General features: G+C 38.5%; 1 protein-coding gene across 1 annotated transcript; it reads left to right on the forward strand.

Annotated features, from left to right (window-relative positions):
- Nucleotides 1–1,144: 1,144 nt before the first annotated feature.
- Nucleotides 1,145–24,067, forward strand: top3a (DNA topoisomerase III alpha). The gene is made up of 19 exons (XM_024272742.2): nucleotides 1,145–1,687; nucleotides 3,325–3,384; nucleotides 3,464–3,537; nucleotides 3,610–3,685; nucleotides 3,806–3,914; nucleotides 3,992–4,135; nucleotides 4,224–4,394; nucleotides 4,475–4,575; nucleotides 6,666–6,740; nucleotides 6,846–6,928; nucleotides 7,007–7,217; nucleotides 7,394–7,579; nucleotides 7,663–7,792; nucleotides 9,109–9,222; nucleotides 9,301–9,466; nucleotides 9,539–9,685; nucleotides 9,757–9,879; nucleotides 13,783–14,516; nucleotides 23,331–24,067. Exons 1-19 carry the CDS (start codon nucleotides 1,457–1,459, stop codon nucleotides 23,468–23,470), a joined length of 3,075 nt encoding a protein of 1,024 aa, XP_024128510.1. The 5' UTR covers nucleotides 1,145–1,456; the 3' UTR covers nucleotides 23,471–24,067.

Genomic DNA, 24,067 nt, shown 5'->3' on the forward strand with positions numbered 1-24,067 from the left:
CATTTTTAAGGATAACACACCCCAGGGCTCACTGTTTTGTCAAATATTTTTTATGTGCATCTAAGTGTTTTCATTTTTTAAAAAACTGGCTTACTGCTTGGGATTTAATAGTGTCTGGCACTAATTTATTTTATCCCTATTTTTATTAACCACAGATGAGTAATGAAAGAGAAACTGAGAGCTTCTCACGTTTGACAAACTTTACAGAAACACTGCATATTGTTCTTTATATCTAATAAGCTTCCCTTAGGAAAAAATGTCTATTTAAGGGCACTACAAGTATACTTATCCTATGTATTCTTACATTTTACTTTTTATATGCAATTCTGTACGCTTATAATGTTCCAGTTTAGTCTGAAGAACTATTCAATTCGTATACCTCCAATACAACACTAACATGGCACAAGGCCCAAGGGCTGGATTCAGATCGCCAGGTAATTATATCCGGCCCTCCAGATAATTTTATTTCATTGTTATAAATGGCCCTATGTTATCTTGCACTTATTTTTAACTTACATAATTTGACAAAACATATTTCTATGGGTAAAATCTTGGAAGTTATTTAAGGTTTAGGCTAATTTATTCTGGAATAATATTCCTGTTTTTTTTTTTTTATTGTAATGTTAAAAAGTAAAACTTTTAAAAGTTTTAAATATTTATTTTTAGTGTGTTCAATAAATGTTTATCGTGTTCGGCCTGAGACTTAAGATGTGTTTTGGATTTTGGACCCCTGTGTGATTGAGTTTGACAGCCCTGGTCAATAGAATACCGGTCATACTCATACTCATGTATTTAATAATAATAATAATAATAATAACAATAAAAATAATAATAATAATAATAATAATAATAATAATAATAATAATAATAATAATAATAACTTAATATATTGCTCCTACTTTTTCATTGAATGAAACTTCAGATTTTGAGTGTATTTTCTCCACATAGGTGCCATATGTCACCTGTATTTTTTTGTTTATTAACATACTACATTAGATTAAAATTTTGTAGTTATAATATAAAAAATAATAAATAAATAAATACATATTTTAAAACTAAATAAATAACTACTTAAAACAAACTACTAAAAAATTGTTTAAAAAAACTTTATTGGGACTTTTTTTCTAGTTTCGAGACTTTACGACAGTTTTGCAACCGCATTGACGGCAGAATTTGACAAGCGGGCGCGGATTTTGTAAACAGCTATCAGTGACCTAATTTATCACTTTTATGAACACAATTTAATGGGTTCTTGTTAATTCTACCTTATTTTTGTGCAATTCTATTTATTCTAAATAATATAGTTCATCAAGTAGTAATTTTAAAGGTGTCTGGAAACTTTTTTTCTTAAATAGAATGGCTACAGGCTGGCTCTGTCAGCTAGCATGCTAACACCGCTTAGAGCAGCGGAGAGGCTGCCCGGAGGAGCGGCCGTTTCTGGTGTAAGAGAACAGGCATGCTCATAGTGCATCTTCTTGGTCGATCCTCACTTCGATCGGGACTCTTTCGGTTAAAACTCCAGCCGAGGTTTCTCTGTGCCGCACAACGCAGCCGGTGTACAGACACTACAGAAGAGGCGAACATGATCCGGAGCAGGACTCAAATCAAGCGGGTCCTCTGTGTGGCCGAGAAGAACGATGCAGCCAAAGGCATCTCCGAAATCATGTCCAACGGCAGATCTCGGAGGGTCAGTCATGTGTTTTGATCTTTTACTATCATAAAGAGCAATCAACTTTTATCTTTGCCTCATGGGTTTGTGCTTTTTACAGAATCTGATTAACCATGAAACCTAATCTGCTCTACTACGTCAGTGCTCATGATTTTTATCAAAAAATTAAGGAGAAAGTCTGTCTCCTTTTGTTTTAATAACTTTAACCCAAAGTCTAGTGTCGCTGAGGTTAAGTTAATGCTAAGTTTTTTTTAATCTATTGTTTAGACCTGCTTCATTCTGGGTAAAATTACAGAGATGGTGGAGCCAGGTGCCACAAATGCCACAGGTTGACGGTTCATTGCAGGGCCACATAAAGGCAGAGAACCACACACTCACACTCAGCTCCAAGGACAAATCCAGAGTTACCGAATAGTCTACGAAACTTGTTTTTGGGCTGTGAGAGGAAGCAGGATTGGCTGAAAAAGCCAATTCTTGCAGAAGAGAAGAACATAGAAACACACAGCTCTAGCTGGGATTCAAACTAGGATTTCAATGTGAGGCATCAGTGTTGACCACCACAAAACCCTTCAACCCCATCTTCTAAACCAGTGTTACCCTGGTCCATCGGTTTTTCCTTTAACATTTTCCCTCATCTCAGATCCCTGATTCAATTCAGAGAAAATTCTGCCACCATCTACAAAAATGATGTCTTAGTCAGCAGGTGAAACGGTTTAATGCCCATCCATTCAGTTTGACATTTGAGCTATTTAAAAAAACATTAAATTCAAATTAAATAATAAATCAAAATTATATTGCAATAGTATTTTTTTTATTTCTTCACATAAAAACAAATACATTTTTACCTAAGTTACTTTCAATTTTTGCACTGGTCATTCCTAGTAAGCTTGTCATAGTTAGAATGTCTTTTCTGAAAGTATCTCGAGATATTAAACTATTTGAAAACAACCACAGTCTCTTGGCATATTAGACAAAAACAGTTTTTTCATATATTACTGAAAAACTGTACCAATTTTAACTTGTTCTGGAAGCGTTGGTCCTCATTGTCAATTTTTCTTTATTTCCACTTGGCATTTTAGTAATAAGCTAGGAGGCGTTACAGAAGGGTCGCACGATACTGTTGCCCCAGGTTTACAACACGTAAAATGTAATTTAGCTAGCCACTGTCAAGAAATTGTAAACACAGTTCTTAGTTTTTGCTTGGTTTAGAGTTTAACGATTTTGTGAAAGGAGTCTGCGGCCGGTTGGATTTGGAACATAGGCCGCATTTGGCCCACGGGCTGGACTTTGGACATGCCTCTGCTGAAGAGTTTAAATATGTTGTTATTTTAATAATGGTATTGCTTTCATTATATAGAACAGGGACACTTGTGGCTACATCAGAGAAACAGAAACAATTGCTACTTACAGCACATGCGGTTGATTTTGAAATAAAAAAATGTGATTTTTAATTACCATTATCTAACATCACTTCATAAAGATAAATGTCAGCATCACTAAAAAGTAGAAATATCCAATATGTTGTTAGTTTTCCCACAGAATCACTCTGCTGCTGCAGACCTCTAGAAAAATAACTAATGCCTTTGAGCACAATAAAGTCGAGCTCATGTTCTATTTTTGTGCTGCTGTGATGATGACTTATTTTTCTTCTTTAGAGGGAAGGAATGTCCAAGTTTAATAAAATCTATGAATATGAATACTTCCTCTTTGGTCAGGTAAGCAAAGGTGGTGAAATCTTCCCAAATTCCCCCTCAATGTCTGCACTCATACGCTTCTGTGATTTTTGCTGTACAGAATGTGACGGTAACCATGACATCTGTGTCGGGTCACTTACTGGGTCTGGAGTTCAAAGCTCCTTTTCAGAAATGGTAAGTTTAATGAAAAATGTTTCCATCTTTGTGATCAATGTGAACTTGACTTGTTTCTTTCTCTCCCTGTAGGCACAGTTGTAATCCTGTGATGTTGTTTGATGCAGAAGTAGAGAAGTTTTGTCCAGATAACATGATTCAAATTAAGGTATAATCGTATTTTTTGTTAGTAGATAAAACGATTTTTGAATTGTTTTCTCAAAGTCCTAAAATATCAAACTCATTATTATTATTATTTTCCTACATGTTTTTGTGTTTTGTTCTGTAGCGGACATTAGAGAAGGAGGTGAGGCAATGCCAGGCATTGATCATCTGGACTGATTGTGACAGAGAGGGAGAAAACATTGGCTTTGAAGTGATTGATGTTTGCAAAGCAGGTAAAATCTAAACTAAACCAAAAAATGAAACATTTTATCTGAGTTTGTAAAAATAATGCAGCTTTTGTCTTTTTCAGTGAAGTCTAACTTGCAAGTCTTCAGAGCAAAGTTTTCTGAGATCACGCCCGGTTCCATTCGGAGAGCGTGTGAGACTCTCACAGAGCCAGATGCAAACATCAGCGATGCTGTCGATGTGCGGCAGGAGCTGGATTTACGGATAGGTGAGGCGACTCTGAGAAAAATTAGGTTCTTTTAGCTGCTTTTAGTGGCTGTTTGTGAAGATAAACTCCTTTGCTTCTCTTTCTGCAGGTGCATCCTTCACTCGATTCCAGACGCTCCGCCTGCAGAAGATTTTCCCAGAATCGTTGGCCAACCAGCTCATCTCATACGGCAGCTGTCAGTTTCCCACTCTGGGCTTTGTAGTAGAGCGCTTCAAAGCCATCAAAGCTTTCATACCAGAGACTTTCTACAAAATCAAAGGTAACACAAATTTTAAAAAGTTCCTCAAATGCAACCCTCCAGGATTGGCCCCCAGTTTGACATGCTTCTGTTTGTGGCAGTGCTGCACACGCTGGAGGAAGACACGGTGGAGTTCAACTGGAAACGAAACCGGCTCTTTAACCACACCTGCTGCCTGGTGCTCTACCAGATCTGCATGGAGGTACGACTTTCTGAAAACACCTTCTACACCTGCATGAGTCTTAGCAGAAGTGTGTTTATCCTGCTTCTTAATGTACTGGGTTAGGTTTTTGATTAAATTCTGCAAACTTTAAGGATTGTATTCAGTATTGGTAAGAAAAGGCTGTTTTGATCACACTTGTTTTTTTACTCATTGTCCTTTTCTGTTCAGATGCACACCAACATTCTGATCTTTCAACAAAGTTTAGTTGCTTAAAAAACTAAAACAGAAATAATATATTCTCGTTAGATCATCTTTGCCTGAAACATGTCGTATTCAAGATAATATTTTTTGGCCGTAGTGATTTTATTCCAAATATTATAGCACACAAAAAGTCTGATTTATATATTTATTGATTGATGATCTGGTTTATTTCAAGCATAATGTGTGGACAATACAAGACGAAAAAAATAACAGATTTTTCAAACCCATTACAGAAATAATCAAATGCACTGATAAAAAAACACACTTAAGTCACAGTTGATTAATTAAATATAGTGATCATTAACTAAAGTCAAGTAGCGTTTTATTGATAGCTTGAATAAGAGTGGGAAGAAGCAAACTTATATAATCCCACCCCTACTTAGTTTCTTCATTTTATAGTTTGGCATAGTTTTCATTATCTGATTCTGATCAGATCAAGTGCAATTTTTTTCAAGTGACAAAGTTAATTACATCATAGTACTCTTTATTTCTGTACAGTTTTGTTGCCAATTTCTCAAAGGGAAACTAAATTAAAATCGTCTCTAACTGAACTTTTATCCAATCTGGGCCTAAATTATAAATCTGGTTGATCCTGCACATCCATCCAACCATTTTCTTGACCGCTTCTTCCCTTTGGGGGTCGTGGGGGTGCCGGAGCCTATCCCGGCTGCTGATGGGCGAAGGCGGGGTACACCCTGGACAGGTCGCCAGTCTGTTGCAGGGCCTGATCCTGCACAATTACAACAAATATTTTTTTTGTTTGTTTTTACTACAAATGGGAGTGTTTTCAAATTAGATTTCTTGTCTTTTCATTTATTTAATTTTTTTGACAGCTATAACTGAGATGAACATTAAGGACATCATAATCTCAGAAACATTTAATCTCAACTATTTAAAAAATCATTTAACAGTAATATTTTAATCCAGAAATTGCTCTGTCATAGTCATAGTAAGTTTACACCTAAACATGGTTTTTAAGTCTGTTATTTCTTTTTTTTTTTTGGTTGGTTCACTCACAGTCGAGACATCTGCCTCTATGACTTTCATCCATGAACACGTTTGTAGTTTAACAGTCAGGCTGTAGTGTTCTGTATCTCTGATCTTGTTTTCACTGCGTCCTACATGGTATAGAGGGAGTCAGGGAGGAGATTCAGATCACTCGTTCTAGCAGGTATAAGATGATGGTTGTTGAAACTCTGTATATAAGCAACTCATTAAGATACAAGAATATTAAAGCAGCTTTCTCCTAATCATCTATAACAGCGTGGGCCATTAAGATCTGGTTTAAAAATCGTTTATTGAAATTACATTTACGTTTTAAATTATTTATTAATCAAAAACATGAATTGATATTTTTCTTTAAATACATTTATAACTGTTTTTTTAAACCAAAACTGCTTTCTTCTAGTTTTAATGTAAGAATTCTCAAAATCTCATATTTTTTAATAATTTATTTGATATCAGTTTTTCTTAAACAAACTTGGTTTTGAATGAACATTTATCAGATTTCATATTTATTTAAAGCCAAAACATCAGTGTTACAGAATATTTTTTGCATTTATCTCAAAACCTTACTGCATTTTAGTAAATTAAAAAAGAAAAATTTGTTGTAGGTAAACATTAACATAATGCTTTTTCATTTTAGTTTCAGATTTAATTTGAAGTAGAGATTAATTTGTTGATCTGCTAATAAATTATTACATTTTTTGAGTCCAAAATGCTGCAGGTTGTCCTCTTTGAAAAAGCTCCATGTTCTCCCCAGCTGTGTGTTGCTGCAGCTGACATGACTCTGACTGGAAGCTATCAGAGTGAATGAAAGGGTTTAAAAGCCATATTTGAAATGAGAAAATGATTTTATTCATTTCCAGGATCCCATAGCAACAGTCACCTCAGTAACAAGCAAACCAAAGAGTAAATGGAGACCGCTGCCTCTGGACACTGTGGTAAAAGGATGAAACCAAAATACTTTTTCATGCTGTAAAATTTAGGAATAAAAGCTTTTGTCCCTGATTTATTATGAAATCACACATCTGTTACCTGATCCACAGGAGCTAGAGAAGCTGGGGTCTCGGAAACTTAGAATAAACGCCAAAGAGACCATGAAGATTGCTGAAAAGCTCTACACCCAAGGGTGAGCGTCTTCCCCTCCGACGCAGCTGTGTGTGTTTTCGGTCTGAGCGTTCCCTGAGGCCGTTCTGTTTCTGCTCAGGTTTATCAGCTATCCTCGCACAGAGACCAACATTTTCCCTGCTAACTTGGCCTTGGCGCCCCTGGTGGAGCAGCAAACTCACAGCTCAGTGTGGGGGACGTTTGCCCAGCGGGTGCTTGACCAGCCTGGGGGGCCCAACCCACGGCAGGGCAAAAACTCTGACCAAGCCCACCCCCCCATCCACCCCACCAAGTACACTAGTTCTCTGCAGGTGGGTTGGAAGGAGTTCAAATATGCTTTTATTGGATTCATTTCAATTTTATTTTAAGCAAACTAAATAAGAAAAAGGTTGGTCTGGAAATATGAAGGTTATTTTGTTACATTTGGAGTTGACAAATTCTTCATGAACAGTAAACATTCACTCGTGTTTGTCTCCTCTCCCTCCAGGGAAATGAAGCTCGTGTCTACGAGTTCATTGTTCGACACTTCCTGGCCTGTGTGTCCCAGGATGCTTTGGGGCAGGAGACTGTGGTGGACATAGACATCGCTCAAGAGCAGTTTTCCGCCTCTGGGCTCATGATTATTGCCAGGAACTATTTGGATGTTTATCCGTACGACAAGTGGAACGCAAAGGTAAAAACAGACTGAACTCTTGACTGTCTTAATCTTGATGAAAATCTGTTTTTCTTGAATATCTGCTGCTCTGTGTTCTGCAGGTGATTCCGGTGTATGAACAAGGCTCTCAGTTCCAGCCCTCCGCCATTGAGATGGTAGACGGACAGACGAGTCCACCACAGCTTCTGACTGAAGCCGACCTCATTTCGCTGATGGAGAAGCACGGCATCGGTATCAAATCAAACTTTATTTATAAAAACAAATACTTGTGTTGCTCCAAAGCGCTTTCCAATTAAAAACAAAGATACAAAAGTTCAAAATAAAAACCCAACTCATCCTTTAACTCCCCCTCCATGACCCCACATACAAAGAATACTAATAAATGTCAACTTCCAAAATTAACTTAAGACTTCTAAAATAAACTTAAGACTTCTAAAATAAACTCTGCTGTGAGGAAACAGTATTTTGGAATCTATTCAACCAGGAGCAGCTCAGCCACAGAGACATTGCCACAGTGCCCTTTCTTTTTAAAAACTTTATTTCTATTGTATATTTTCCAGTTGTCATCATTTTCAGACATGGATTAGCAACAACAAAAAATACCAGAAATAACTAAACATAATACACAGTAATTTGGATGGTTTTGTGTGTTAATTCAAAGCATTTAGGCATCACTGCAGTGCCCTTAACCTTAACCAGGTTGACAAACTTTGTCAATCTGCGTACTTTTGCAAAGTTTTGCAAACTTTTTAATCTCACTTTATAGACCCACTCCAATAAAAGTCGTGTTCTTGGTGTTTTTAACATGTGACATGTTCCTAAAGATGGAGCACATATGTAACGAAAAGTAAGCTTAAAATTGCATTTCTGAGTATTTCTTCTTTCAAATTGTTGTGAATCAGGAGCAGATTTAAAAATGCAGATAGAAAAATAGTTTATTGATGTTGTAAAAAACACACTGGGCTGGCTACAAGCTCCCTGCTCCAAGCAACACATTGCTCTGCACCAACAGTTCCCACAACACAAAGGTGAATTTCTATTGAACTCCTGCTGCTCTGCAGAAACTATAACCTGCAAAACCACACAGGTCTTTTGATTTTGGCTAAAAGACATCATTATAATTGAAATACCACATTGGAACGCTTTGAAATTAGATCACAAAATGATTGGTGTGGGACTTTAAAACTAAAATATGCTGAAATATAACTCTTTCATTGTTCAAAATATATTGTCCTGAAGCTTGATTGATTGGTTTTTAGACAAAATGCGTAAATTAAGTTTTCCTGAGCTCAGTACTTGCAATAAAATAGCTTTTTATAACATAAAACACTCTTAAAAAATAGGTTTGTAAAAAAATAAAACACAGAATGCTGCAACAACCTGATTCATACTAATACACAGCAATACATGCATGGCTTGATTTAGAAGTTGTCCTTCCCGGTCAGGAGGATAACTGTGGTTTGTTTGAAATTAAAGCAAAGCAAACCTAACATCATACAGTATTCAAAACTTTTAGGGCTTTTTATGCTATTAAGTAACTATTGCAGGAACTGATGCCACCCATGCAGAGCACATCGAGACTATCAAAAGCCGCACGTATGTGGGTTTAACAGCAGACCAGAGGTTTCTGCCAGGAGAACTCGGCATGGGATTAGTTGAAGGTATGCGCGCCTTATACGATCTCTTCTTGATTGTCTGCAGATGTCCTTTAGATCACGTGTGTGCATCTGTCTGAGCAGGTTACAACTCCATGGGCTATGAGATGTCCAAACCAAACCTGCGCTCTGAGCTGGAGGCCGACCTCAAGCTCGTTTCAGAGGGTCGGAAGGACAAACGTAGCGTGCTGCAGCACCACATCCAGAAGTACAAGGCCGTCTTCATCGAGTCTGTCAGGAAGGCAAAGAAGTTCGTCCTCTGCGTGTTTTGTATCTCTACATTTTTAAAGCGAGGACGGTCGTAACGGGCTGCTTTCCTCAGGTTAGATGAAGCTCTGTCAGCATATCTGGGTGCAGCTCTGGAGATCCCTGAAACACAGCAGCAGGACCTGGAGATGCAGCTGCCGGTGAGGAAGTGTCCAAACTGTGGTCGGGACATGGTGCTGAAGAGGAAGAGGGAGGGAAACAGGTGAGGGAAAACACAAAGCAAAGTGAAAGGGAAAATTCTTTGATCTAACATAGGTCATTGCTCTCTTGCAGTCGGTTCCTGTCCTGTGTGGGTTACCCAGCCTGTAAAACAGCAGTGTGGTTCCCTGACACGGTTCTGGAGGTCAGCAGAGATGAAAGCATCTGTCCCACATGTCAGCCAAACCCCATCCACATGTGAGTATCCATCCAAACACATCGAAGGTTTGTGATTGTCACCGTTGAACACTAGAAATTTCTTCCTGAAATAAGCTGCTAGTAAGCTAAAAAAACAAAATGAGCAAATTTAATTGTTGCTATTTTTTAACTTAAAAGTTGGACTTGACCATGAATTTATGGAAGAGTTAGCGACCAAAGTTAGTGTGTTTACGCCTACACTGAAACCCGGAGAGGAACATTTCCCATCAGAGAGCGAGTGGGAAAAACACAGTTTAAACTGAAGTTCTAATGCAGTTGGAGAAATGCTTTCTCTGCTATTCATTAAGTTGATATTGATTTTTAGGGTTTGCTGAATTTATGAGGTCCCCAGAAGATTTAACATCTTTCAAACCCTTTTCTTTACTTTCATTCTGGTTTTAAATTGTTATTTTTGGATGTTTTCTGAGTGAAACCTAACCAATTAGGACAAAAAAGAAACCTAATAAATTAATCATGAACGTTGCCTCAACTAAGCTATCCACAGGAGAGGAGACGAGAGCAGGAAGCTCAGACCCCCCAAAATGAAGATTAACATTTTGGAAATCACAACTCTTCCTTGTTTAATATTAAAAAGGAATTACAAACTTTACTCATTTCACATCTTTCATTTAATAAAAATGCTTTCAAAATACTCATTTTAAAAAAAAAATGCTTAAAAAAAAGCTTAGCCTTATTTAAAAAAACACTTAATATCAAATAAAATAAGATACAATACACCAGTTTTATCAGAATGAAGAAAATAAAAAGGTAAAACATATGAATACTTTTACATTATGTTATTTATAGTAAAACATGCTTAAAAGCAAACTAGAAATAGTTCTAAGCATGTGCAGTAATGGAAAAAACAAACAAAAAAATGTTAAAGTTGGAAAAAGATTTTAAAATTTTTGAAAAAAGGAAAATTTGAGCTGAATTTACGATCACTCCGGTTTGGCTGTCGTATTTTTCAGACCATCAACTACAGCAGATTTTAGTGGGCATTAAGCAACGCAAAACAGTCAGATCATGTTATAAATATACGCTACAAATACCTAGAGGGGCCAGGAGGCATGGGATTGGTCAGATGGGTTGATGGGAAGGTTTACCCGTCAACCTTGTTATTCATGCCCTTCTATTTTATCTGCACTAATCAGCCTTTTACAAGAAGGAGCCCCTAAAGGGACATTGAAGTATATATAAAAATTGAAGAAAAAAAAAAGAATAATCTGGTTTTAACTAACTGGTAACACCATTTACTATCTTGTGAACACCAGTTTCTTACCAGAAAAAAAATGTTTTTTACTTCAATTTTTAGAAAGAGCACAACAAATAAGTCAAACTTTTTTCACAATAACTCAACATTGTTCAGGTGCAACGCATAAATACAAAACAATACCCTGAATTTATCACTTCATGATGTTTAAACAGGTTGAAATAAGCCAAGCTCCTGCGTGCTCCCTTTGAAACATGTGTCTGTATTATTTTTGTTTTTGTTGCTGTTATTGCTAATATTATTACTACTCACTATTCGTTCATGTACTTTACTACTAACATGTTTAAAACAAATTTTAATATATATACATACATATATATATATATATACACACTTCACCAGGCTCCAAACTACAGTACCCATAATGCTCCAGCAATCCTTCAAGCAGTTCAAAGTTTACTTAAGTCGGACTTAAACATTTTGACAGATTTTGCCATGATTCACAGAAAATCCACTATAGGTCATTTAGAACAACCATTCACAAGGATTGTTGATTTTTGAGAAAGTTATTATTGGAGTGACTTATGGTTTGAAAAATAATAGTAATTTTCCAATTTTGAAAGTAGAAAAAACACATTTTTCTCTACCTTTTTATGTCTTTAATCCTTTTATTTGCACATAAATAACTGCAAGTGCATTGAAAAGTGTGCAGTGACATACATACACAACCTTAAAATTAAGTCTATATAATGCTATGAAAGCAAAGGCTGTATACTATCATGTACTAGTATGAATACTGTTTTGCTTGTGACATTTATCCTGTAGTATCATTAAGAGTTTATTTCCTGTAAAAACAATTTGAAGCTCGTACACTTCTCATTTTTTAATCGCTGTGTAATTCAAAACAGTGAGTCATATCATTTCCCAGCACTCATCAGCCCAGCACGTGTTTGCTCAAAGACACCTTCCCTTCAGCGATGCCCGTTGTGAGGCATGGCTTCAGTGTAGTGGTTTGGTGATGTGCAAACACCATTCAACCCCGACAACAATGAAGGCTCTCCAGAAATCTGTCTAAATTCTTGTTTACGCAAGTCGTTGTTAACCCCTTCAGCGCCAGCCTCGTCCTTAGTCCAAATATAGGGCACGCTCGCTTAGCAGAGAACCAAAGTGCTTCACACCACCTTGTGTTGCTATAGCAACCAATCTGGTACAGAGCTCAAAGTTGAGCAGCAGTAGTTTTCTGAAACATGCCTCTTTTTTTGTTGTTTTTTTCTAAACCAGCTTTCAGGTTGTTGTGTAACTTCAGCAGCAAATGCGTTCACATTAAACTCTTTTTTTCATTTCTGCCTCTTTGGTTGCCGTGGTAACCTGATGCATTATCATTACTTTCCCTTTGCAGTCACACGTTCTCAAAATACCTCACTGATGCACTTTTTCCTGGCTTCTGGGTTCAGTGATGCTATACTGATATTTTTGTTCTAAATTCCTGCTTCTTTAGTAGATTTATAACAGGGGAGAATTAGCGAGATTTTTTTTATTGAAATTTTCTTTCTTGAATATGTCAACAGAGTAAAAGTTGCTTGTTTTTTTGTTTTGTTGTGAACTGGGACTTGTAAAACAGTTTAACAGAAGCACTTCAAAGAGCAAATAACTGAAGAAATCCTGATACACCCTGAAAACACTGAAGGAAATAACAGGCCAGGAATTAATTTAGATATATCAAAACTTTTATGTCAGATGCAGATGTGCTCCAATTCCTATCTGTTGGACTGTTTTAAAAGCTTAATTAAAGTTTTAATAGTGATTTATTCTCACTGCTAAGTTCACATTTTTACATTTGAAAGTATTAAAGTCTCACTCCGATAGTCTTTTGATCTAAAAGTGTTCCCAGTGTTCTTTTAATTATAACCATGCTGTTTTTGAAAAAAAAAGTGTAATTGTGTAGAACGTAGTTTCTGCAGAGCAGCAGGAGTTTGTTAGAAATTGATCTCTGAGTTGTGGATGGTAACGTTGGCGTGGATCAACCCCATTCCCGTCACCCACAACTGAGCTATTCGACTATTTAAATGCTCTCTCACTAGCTTACAGCCCCTCACACCCCTGAGATAACATTACTGGTGCAACAAAAACAGCAAGCAATATCCAGATGTATAGTTTTGAGCCAGATTCTAGCTCAGACGAGAAAAGCGTTGATGTACGAGGATCTGTTTGTCTCTAAGTGGATGCATCGGAATGGAGAGGAGCAGGAGTTTGTGGCCGCCCAGCGTATTTTCTACATCTCAAATAGGATCTTTTTCAAGCTGTTTTTTTTGTCTGCTCCTGATTCACAAAAGAAATGCAATTTAAGCTTAGTGTTCTTTATATTTCTCCTCCATCATCAGAAAAATGCCTCAAGGACACGTCAAAAACACCAAAAACACTTCTTTCATCAGTGTGGGTCTATATATAGGATTCATTTATTTTCAATCATGATTGTGGATTTACATTTTTATTGCATTACTTTTAACTTCATAAGATCAAGGTCAAAGTTATTTCTAGAAAAGTGTTCAAAGATTAAAAAAAAATAAAGATTTGGTAAATTTATGGACATTGAAGCATATTTTACTTCATACCTTCATCTTTGCACTTTTAAATGTTTTCATTTTTACTTTCTATAAAAAAAACTAAGATGGGCCACAATTGTTTTCTAGGTTGAAGTTCAAGTTCCGCAGAGGCTCCCTTCCTCCCATGATGCCTCTGGAGTTTGTGGGCTGCATTGGTGGTTGCGACGAGACGCTCAGAGAAGTTCTGGACCTGAAATACCTCAGAGGAGCTGGAGGAGGGGGTGGCGGTGGAGGAGGTGGTGGTGGAAGAGGGGATGATCCTCCTTCTCCTCCTCCTCCAAGGCCTCCTAGAGCAGCACCACCTAGAGCTCAGAGCAGTTTTCCTTCTCCTCCTTCCTGGAACCCCCAGCCAAGACCTCCACCAGGGGGCAGCAGTGTGCCCATAGAGAACAGCAATGATGTGATTGTGTGCAACTGTGGTCAGGAGGCGCTGCTTCTGACTGTGCGCAAAGATGGGCCCAACCAAGGCCGGCAGTTCTACAAGTGCAACTCAGGGGGCTGCAACTTTTTTTTGTGGGCTGATCAGCCCAGCCAGCAGGGGGCGCCGCAGAGTCAAGGGCCAGCACCATCAGTACGTAGAATCCAACAGCTTCCGAGGTCCTCTGCAGGGTTCAGAAACACTTCTGCAGGTGACAGAGGGCAGGAAGCAGGTGGATCAGGGCATTCGGGAGAGACCATGTGCAACTGTAACCAGACTGCTGTGACTCGAACCGTCCAGAAGGACGGGCCCAACAAGGGGCGCATGTTCCACACCTGCGGGAAACCTAGAGAGCAGCAGTGTGGATTCTTCCAGTGGGCTGATGAGAACGTCCCTCCACCAGGCAAGTTTCAAACACACATATCCATCTGTTTTATGAAACTGGTGAAAACCACAACCAAATATTGATGCCTGATCAGACCTGCAGCAAGAAAGACCTAAATCTGCTCAAACTGACAGGTGTGTTTAATAACAAACCCGCCAATAATGTCCCAGCAGCCAATAAGATATCAGGCTGATTACTTCTAATATACTCACTTTAGCTTATTGCAGACTATGATAATAATGTAAAATATTTTTATTTTTAATCTAAATGAAAACTAACACCCTTCAAAGGACATTTTAATATCATAAGTGACATTTCAATACTCGGTTTTCTTGAATTTTATTCAATATAAACCATATAATAGAATTTTTTTTGCCACATTCCAAAATAAAAATCAATTCTGTAGCCTGTTTTGGTAAATTCTCACCACATATGCAGATTAAACCTTCCTTAATGAAAAGACAAACCTGAACTGCAGCCATTAAAAAAAGGAACTTCGGGTTTGGCAGATGGAAAACATGAGTGAATGGAAACGCCACAAGCTGCTGTTTTTAGCGTTTAGATATGAATCATTCAAAATTAACTGCTAATCTTTAGTTCGATGTTTGGGATGCAACAACTGGACGTCATAATTACTAATGTTGACAATAATCAAAATATAGACAAATGAAAAATTGTTGAAAGTTTTATCTGTGTGTAGTTTATATACGTGGTAACCCTTGTGCTTTCTTAGGCATGTTTACATTAAAAGTGAGGTCATCCGGAGACTTTTTGTCTTCACTTGTGTCCGTGCAGACATAAAATCCTGTCCACCTTTGTCCTGGGAGGGATCACACATCCATATAAGGGTCAGGTCATCTGAACCCCATAAGTTAAAGCTAAATTAAAAGCTAGGAGCTAAGTTTAAACTTTGCTTCTATTGTTCCTATTTTTTCTCCATATTTTTACAATTGTTGCACAATCTACAATTCCAAATTTGAGTGCCCTAGAAATTTCCCAGAAGTTTTTGTGAAAAACCAGTCCATCCATCTTCTTCCGCTTATCCGGAAAACCAAAAATAAAAGCAGAAAAACCAGTGTTCATCAATTCTCACTAAATAGGTGAACATAGACCACAATACATTGTGTTTCAACTATTTTTGCTAAAAAAATGGTTTAAATGTAATTTTTTAATAAATCGTCAACATTTTTATCATCAGAACACAGTGGAGTCATTAATAGATCTTGTAAAATGCTCTTATTGATTAGATTTTCATGTAGTGAAATCGATGATATATTTGCTGTTTAAAAAAGAAAAAAAAAGGTAGTGAGCATGGTGTCCAAATTCCTTTTAAAATCCAGGGCACTATAGTCCTGCACTATATCATTTTTAGTAGTTAGGGATTAGGATGGGAATTCAGACATTACCCTAATGGGTTTTATCTATTAACTGTAAAAGAGAACTGGACTGAGTGAGTGTGACGTCGCCCATTGAAAATGGCTGACTCCAGGCTCCAAAATGAAGTCAGTTCAGTCGCATTTTTTTTCAATTTGGATGCAGTAATGTTGGAGCCAGACACCCATAGACTGTAAAAACAATGGACAAAGAGGTGTTGACGTCACCCATAGAAAATGCCTTACCTCCGGCTCTTGTGAAACGAGGCCAAATGCATCACCATTGCTTCCTGATACTGACACTGCCATTTTGGAGCCCGATGACAGTGATTGGTCCAAGTTGGTTTGAGCCAGATTTTTAGAGCCGCTGTGGTGTTAAGTTTATCAACGCTAACTTGTTAGCATGATGCTAGCAGCATTTTTTGGTAGTAGCTATAGCAGTCTGGCTATGTTTGACTAATGCTCCTGTATGTTCACTTTAAGGGAGAAAACATCTGTTGATGAGGGCTGTAAGGTTGTGTAGTGGTTAGCACTCTTATCCCACAGTGATAAGTCCCTGGTTTGAATCCCGGCGGGTCCTATCTGCGTAGAGTTTGCACTCCCTCCTTGTGGAAGTGTAGATTTTTTCAAGGCACTGCCTGGTTAAATTGTTTTTTTTGTTGTTGTTTTTTTTTAAAGTTAAATTAAAAAAAATCTAGACCAGAGATTCTTTCTGCAGCATCACTGAGACTGATGTTAAGGAATGTAGACAGAATGAATTAATCTTTATTTCTGTAGCACTTAAATTAGAGATAAAAGTAAAGTAAAAATTAAGCAAAGTAAAAGAAATTATAAACAGCAACATCAAATTACAGAAAGTAGTAAAATACTTGAAAAGCGGACAAAAAATTAATTAAACAAGTGAAAGAAACAAAGATACCACTATCCACTGAGTATAAAAAGCCGTTCCAAGAAGGTCATTTTTTTTTGTTGACATTTAAAATTGTTTAGGTGTGATATATGTGCAGCTCTGGAGGAAATGATTCATACCTGGGGCCAGCAATGGAAAAATGAACGGTCATTCTGGTGTTTCTGTCATGATCCGATAACATGAAGGACTCGGGGGTTAGCGGTTCTTAAACCTACAGACTGGAAACTAAAAATTGAAATAGATTTAGTTTAAGAATAAAAAGGATGTAAAAGCTTTAAAAAAAAATAAAATAAACAGATTGTCTTGAAAACAAAATTATTACATTTGCAGTTGTTAGTTCCAGCCCCATTTTATTATGAATAAGTCCCTACTGCCATTATGGGCAAATTCTACCTCCGTACAGTCTCTCTGAACTGCCCTTTTGCCCCCTTTTGAAAAGGTCGGGTTTGGTGCAAACACATTTGTTTAAAGTGGCGGCACCCGCAGACTGGATTCAAATGGGTCCAGAACATTGAGAGTCTCTGTGACGTCACACGTCTTTAGCATGATGCAGAACTTTAAATATTACAAAGATATTTTAATTAACTAAAGTTATTTGTGGCTGTTGGGGAAAAACTAAAAGCAGAACTTGGACATTTTGAAAAGCAGTGAGGTGTTTTTGTTTGTTTCATTCCGTTGCAGGGCTCAATGGAACTCTTGTGTGTACGAGGGGCCGTTTCCCATCAGTGTGGGCGTGTGAAGTCAAGGGAATGTCCACTCTTCAGGTTTTGTCTGTAGGGTTTGGACTACAGAGTAACTGTGAGCAGTTGTTTATTTAAAGCCAGCATAGATTGGGGGAGCTGTGCTTCAGTTTTTAGAGAAGGGTTTTTTGAAACTGACCAACCAGTTATACAAATATATATATATATATATATTTATTGGAGTGTTCCAGCAAAAAATACTGAACCTTAATGTAATGTTCAGTGACAGACTAGTGGTGTGTAAGAGTCTAGCAATGCAATACTTATTGTGATACACATGGCGCTATACGTATTTTGATATTTCCTGAGACAGTACCTGAGATAATATTTTCCTTTTTTTAATTGGGACTTAAAAAAAACTATCTGAATATAAAAACACCTTTCACATGTGTAATTGTAGCTCTTTGGGGTGCGCACACAGTGCATGACTGCGCGTCTGGTCTCGCTTGTTCTTCCATGAGCCACAAAGCATCTAAATCTGGGTTTTTATATGGTGCCAGTACCATCTTGGCAGTTTTTCGGTTCAGTACTCATCCTTAGTTAAAACTGAGTATACATGTCATATTTCGCTGTGTATAACAACAACTGTAAACCTCAAGAGGACACCGGGATCGCATCTATCATAAAGTGATTCTTGTTTTAGTGCAGGGTAGAGTGGCTCACTGTGTTGAGCTGCCTACTAACGGTCGAGGTTGAAGTGAAAAACAAAAGTAAAATTGAACTATAGTTTTGCTTATAAATAATTATTAAATATTGCCTTGACAGCATTTTAAATTGATACAAGTATCATCAAATCAAGTATCATCAAATCAAGTATCATCAACTCAAATGGCGCGATATTTCACCGAATCAATATTTTCTCACACCTCTAACAAAAACAACATCTGGCTGTCTTTTTGCTTTATTCACAAGGTCAATGGGGTTGACCCGTATGGGTGCTGCTGGTTTTTGGGTGTCTAGACCAGTCAAGGGTTGTAGAGAAGAGTGGCCTCATTTTAGAGGAGCACAGGTGTGTCTTGCAGTTCCCTCGATGCTCACACGGCGTTCTTAAGGGTTGTCATGAGAACTGAACATATGATTTTCCTGGGTGTGGTAAGTGAAGTATTAAAAAGGCTAATGTTAATTGCATGCACTTATGATGTACAGGTGAAGTAGTTGTAAGGTGGTTTTATGCCACACTTTAGTTGATAGTAAGGCGAGAGTACTGGCTCCTCACTGACCACGCGGAAATGCCTCACTCTTGGGGTGTGCACGTGATATGTAAGTTCACATTGGACGCACATAAGCCTCATCTCCACTGAGCGGTACGGTACGGTCTGGTATTTTGAGCGTTTCGACTGTAAAATGGACCCATTAAACAGCACCAAACCATACCTCTTGAGGGCCCCCATCCATTGTTGTTCCATAGAAAAATGGAACGGGACGATTGTTGTCACCCGCTGACTGGCAGAAAGTGACGACATTAGAAAGCACCAATATGGCGCTAAGCTAGCATTTCAGTTTTCCTCTTTACGGCGCTATTCTTTTTAAATCTTTCAAATCTTTTTTCAAACAGCATTAAATTCTTGTTAAAGACGATGTACAAAAAGTAAAACACAAAAAAGACGAGCTGCTGGATGACCTCCATTGTTGCTTTTCTAGTCGTTGCACTTCAATGACGCAATAACACGCTAGCCGTCTACACCACACATGTGCCGTGAAAGCAAACCACTTAGTGGGAGCAAGGCTAAACTGAGAGGAAACGCTGACCAAAATTAACTGGACCGAACTGTAGTACTCCTTACCAGACCGAACCGTATCGGACCGCTCAGTGGTAACGAGGCTATAGGATATCCATACAAACTACACTCTGATGGTCTAACTTTTAACTCACACAAGGAGCACACACTTATAACTTGAACAGCACTAATGGGCCAGAAATATGGGATTTGAGAGGCTTGAAAAAAGTGAAAAATGCGTACAACGTGCCTATGTCTCACCTACTTTACCTTTAACTATCCTTGCATGTCGTATAAGTGTTCACTATGACCTGCCCCCCCACAGCATACATTTTGGCTCCACAGAATCACTGAAAACTCCACCACCTTGATATGTCGTGTGGACCACATGTGTGCTTTGTAGCCCATTTTTCTAACCCTAGCCCAGCCCGTATCCACCTGTAAGGAAAGTTGTGACTGAGACCTATGCTTTTGAAAACTCAGGGCTGACTTATAGCTACTTGACAAATATTTTTGAGAAACATACCCCCAAAAATACAGTACTTAACTGTTAATGAAGGTTAAGGGGAAGGACAAAACTGTCAGAAACCCACTAAATCATCACAGCAACATTCTTAACCCTCTGATGGTTCATTAGTCTTGATACCTACAGGCCAATAACATTTTAAGGGAGTGGACGGGTGATTCTTGAAAATATTGGATGAATACCATCCTCCCATGTTTTAACCGATAAAAATTATTTAGCTTCATACAAATTGATAATGCGCCCCTCCCTCCTGGCAAACCTGTGTGATGAATGATTTCAGTTTGGATTAACTAACATTTTTTTAACTACAATTTTGTTTTCTGGGGAAGACTGCGTTTAAGGAAGTCTCCTTTTCCTTTGAAAACACCTCAGTAGGTTTTAGCATGGAGCACTCCCCGCCGCCCACCTAAAGCCGCTGAGGAAATGCCACTTTTACACTCCAGTTTTTCCTAATCGAGTTTTAGGTTGATCAAAGAAAGGATTAAAGGCCTAAAATTACCCATCCGTCCACATTCAGGATCACTGTAAAGCCGTTGACCTCGATTCATGCGTCTGCCTCCTCTCTGAACTCACTTTGACCTTTTTCTCTGGTTGGTATGCAGCTTTTGTGTTTACATTATGGCCAGTTCCCCTTGTTCTCCTCCACGCAATTGTCTGTCTGCCACATCACATATGTTCCCCTTCATGCTGTGGAGGAGACAGTTTGTCAAAAATAGTTCAAGTCCTCCTGAACTCAACTTCCCGTTGGCTCAGAACAAACAAGACTTTTTTTGATTGTCTACTTTCATCTGATCACAGTTTTGTGGGTTTTTTTGTTTGTTTTTGACAGCTCCGTTACTACATCAGACACGGTTTATTATCTCTTTCAAAACAGCACTAATCTGAAAGTCATTACAGATGGGGGCACAGATTTGTGCTTTCGTTGGGCGTCTGATTTGTGCTTTTCCAGATAATTTTCCAGATTGTGCTTTTAGATAAGCAAGCAGCAGTTCTGCTGAAACTCCCCCTCTTTAATGAGGTACAGCCATGACTACACTTACCGTAAAAATGGACACACTGTGCGGTCACGTGACCCGTTGTCTTTGCTTGTTTAAAGCAGGTTTTTCAGCTTTGCCATCACATATGACGCCATCAAAGCCAGAGCTTCACCAAAATGGGTAAATATGTGGCAATGTGGTTGGATTGAGAGCAGTAAGACAGCATCCATGTTTTAGAGACCAAGCAGAAAGGCGGGAGAACACAGAGATGTTTGATACAAGTTTAAGTTTATTTTACCTCCAAAAAAGCAGAGCTAAACTCCCTAACACAAGGCCTTGAAATGAGATCAACATAACTTAACTGTACAACACTGAACTGATCAGAGACACAAAAAGGTTTAATCAAACCATCAGAAAGAACAACTAAATAACTAACACTAAAGAAAACAAATCCACACACTCCAAACCTGCAGATACAGTGAGATAAATAAGTATTTGTCACAGATACTGCAAGTTCTCCCACTAAAAAAGCTGAGCTTGGTCTGTAATGTTCATTATAGATACACTTCAACAGTGAGAAAGAATGTAAAAAAGGAATCCAGGAAATCACATTGTATGGCTTTTAAAGAATTCAAAAAATAACAAAAGTTCACCTCAATGCTTAGCAAGATAAACCTGGTTTTCAAATGTTTCCTGTAGGTCTTCACCAGGTTTGTACACTGTATTTGCTATTTTGGTCCATTCTTCCATACAGATCTTCTCGAGAGCTGTGTTGTTTTGGGCTGTCAAAGGAAAGCCCAAATGTCCAAGTTCCTCTACAGATTCTCCATTAGACTGAGGTTCAGAGTCTGGCTAGAACACTTTTGTCCAAAATCTCACCATACATGGCCCATTAGTCCTTTCCTTTGTACGGATCAAACATCCTTGCAGAAGAGCAGCCCCAAACTATGAACTCTCCCCACCATGCTTCACAGTGGGTTTGGTGTTCTTGGGATGGCGCTCAGTTTTTCTCTTCCTCCACAGACGACAAGCAAAGTTTTCTAAATCAATGCAAATTTGAATCTAGTTAAAATTTATGTGAGCAATGCAGCAATGTTCATCTTGGCCGCACTCAACTATGTGGGAATAACATCAGCCTGTATTTTGTCTGGATACGATTGGAAACACGTGTTCACATGACTATTTGCACAGTTCCAGAGGACTGTCCGGAGCGTGGAGCGGCATTTCCGCATTCAAAAGTTGCCAGTTCACAACGTCCTGAAGCCACTCGGAGACACAATTCTTTTGGGAGACACGGTTTTCCCGAGTCCGGAAGCTCGCTCACTCGCAGAGCTACCGGACGGACACCGGTCTGAAGCACATACAAAAGCAAAGCATCCTCCTCTGCTTGCAAACATAAAGCTACAATTCCGACTGCAGACGATTAGTCCTGTTTGGGCCCCAAAGCCTTCTCTGGAGCATCACATCCTCTATGCATGACTTAGAATCCAGCACAGTAATGAAACCCAATCAGAATAAATTGTTTACATGCGCCACGATCAGATCAACAATCGGTATGACCCACCTATCTCAAGCGGAAGGAAGTTTTGATATGAATGAGTCTGATTTGGCCAGAGTATTTCGAATGGTATGTCTAAATGACACATTTTTACTTTGATCAGGCATTTATTCTGATTACATGTGTCCATGTAAACGCTGCCACGGTCTCTCTCTGGAGAACTTTAGACAGGTCTGAACATGTGCTGGAGGACCTCAGGAGGACCTTTGGAGCTCTGCAGGATTTGTTTCCATGATGATGTAGTGTTTTAGTATAGTAACCTTTGTTGCTGTGGTCCTAGCTCTCGTCAGGCCACTGACCAGTTCCCCCATGTAGTTCTGGGCTGTTTCCTCACTGTTCTCTACATGACTTGCTCCCCACCAGGTGGGATCTTTCATGTTTGAGGGAGATTGCCTGTGATTTTGTATTTCTTCCATTTTCTAATTGCTCCAACAGTTGATCTCTTGTCTCCAAACTGCTTGCCTATTAAAGATTGGTTCATTCCAGTCTTGTTCAAGTCTCCAATCTTCTCCCTGGTGTCCTCTGACAGCTCTTTGGTCTTGGTCATAATGGAGAGAGTATGACTGGTCCAAGGATTTGTACAGGTGTATTTTGCACAGATACTCCATTCAAACAGGAACAATTAATACAGATAATGAGTGGAGGATAGCAGAGCTTGATAAAAGAAGAAGTAACAGGTCTATGAGGAACAGAAATCTAGTTTGTTTGAGCTAAATACTGTTTTGTTTGCACCAATAGTTAAGATGTTGTCCCACTAACTTGTTTGCTCTGTGCTGTTTAAAAGTGGTAAAATCACTAGGAGTCTAAATATGATACAGACAGGAAATCTGCACTGACTCAAAACGGTCCTGCACATTTGCATTTTGAATCTAAACCAAAAGTCTGTTTTCTGTATGATTTCCTGTACGATTTCCTGTCTTTGGTGTTTGTCAAAGTGCCCTGGAGAGTTTTATTCTGTGCCTAATAATCAAATTAAATCCACGTCAGGTGAGGCAGCAGTTCTGATGTTTCACCTGTTCTACTCTTTCAGGCGGTGGGTTTAATACTTTTGAAAATGGAAGAAGGAAGGCAAAGGGGGACTCGAACAAACCGCCTACCGCCAAGAAACCTCGCCTCTGCGGCAACTGCCACATGCCGGGACACACCCGGGTCACCTGTCCACAGCGGTGACCACTCCGGAAACGGTTGCAAGAGATACTTTCTGAAGATGACCTCCTCTGATCTGGATGGGAAGCATTCACCGACAAACCTGAACTGCCAAGCACCTGAACTGCACAAATATACCTGCTAATTAAAGACTGTCTAGCCTGGAGGAAAGCTGGAGAGATGCATCCACACTTTGAGAGACGAGGTGTTGAACTATTAAAAAAAAAGTCTTGTATGTGTTTAAAACCCCAGTAACATGGAAAGGATGTTTAGCATTTCATTTCAAATGTCCTCTGCTGGCCTTGGCTGTAACAATAACCTCACGGCTCCTGATGAAGATCGGGTGATGGAAGGGAGTGATGCTGCTGCAGAAGCAGTGCTGCCCTCAATGACTCAGAGTTTCAGTGTTTGCAAGAAGTTTATGCCTCATTATTGTTGTGTTATAGATCAATAAACTAACTTTTGATTATTTTTACATCGAAGTGTCTTAAGAAGTAATTGGAAATTTTACATTTGTAAAGTATGTCAATGAAAACACACTTTAGTGGAATGACGACAATGACAATTATTTCATGTTTCCACAACAAACTTTTAAAGTAATAAACTTTAAAGTTATCCAGA

This window comes from Oryzias melastigma, linkage group LG8 (genome assembly GCF_002922805.2).
Source record: "Oryzias melastigma strain HK-1 linkage group LG8, ASM292280v2, whole genome shotgun sequence".
Classification (NCBI taxonomy): Eukaryota; Metazoa; Chordata; class Actinopteri; order Beloniformes; family Adrianichthyidae; genus Oryzias; species Oryzias melastigma.

What these genes read in the sequence shown, in the direction of transcription:
- top3a (XM_024272742.2), top strand. Translation starts at nt 1,457, where the DNA reads ATGCTCATAGTGCATCTTCTTGGTCGATCCTCACTTCGATCGGGACTC. An exon ending in AGTACACTAGTTCTCTGCAG is followed by an intron (nt 7,218 to 7,393) that starts GTGGGTTGGAAG and finishes CTCTCCCTCCAG; the next exon opens with GGAAATGAAGCTCGTGTCTA. An exon ending in GATGGAGAAGCACGGCATCG is followed by an intron (nt 7,793 to 9,108) that starts GTATCAAATCAA and finishes TAACTATTGCAG; the next exon opens with GAACTGATGCCACCCATGCA.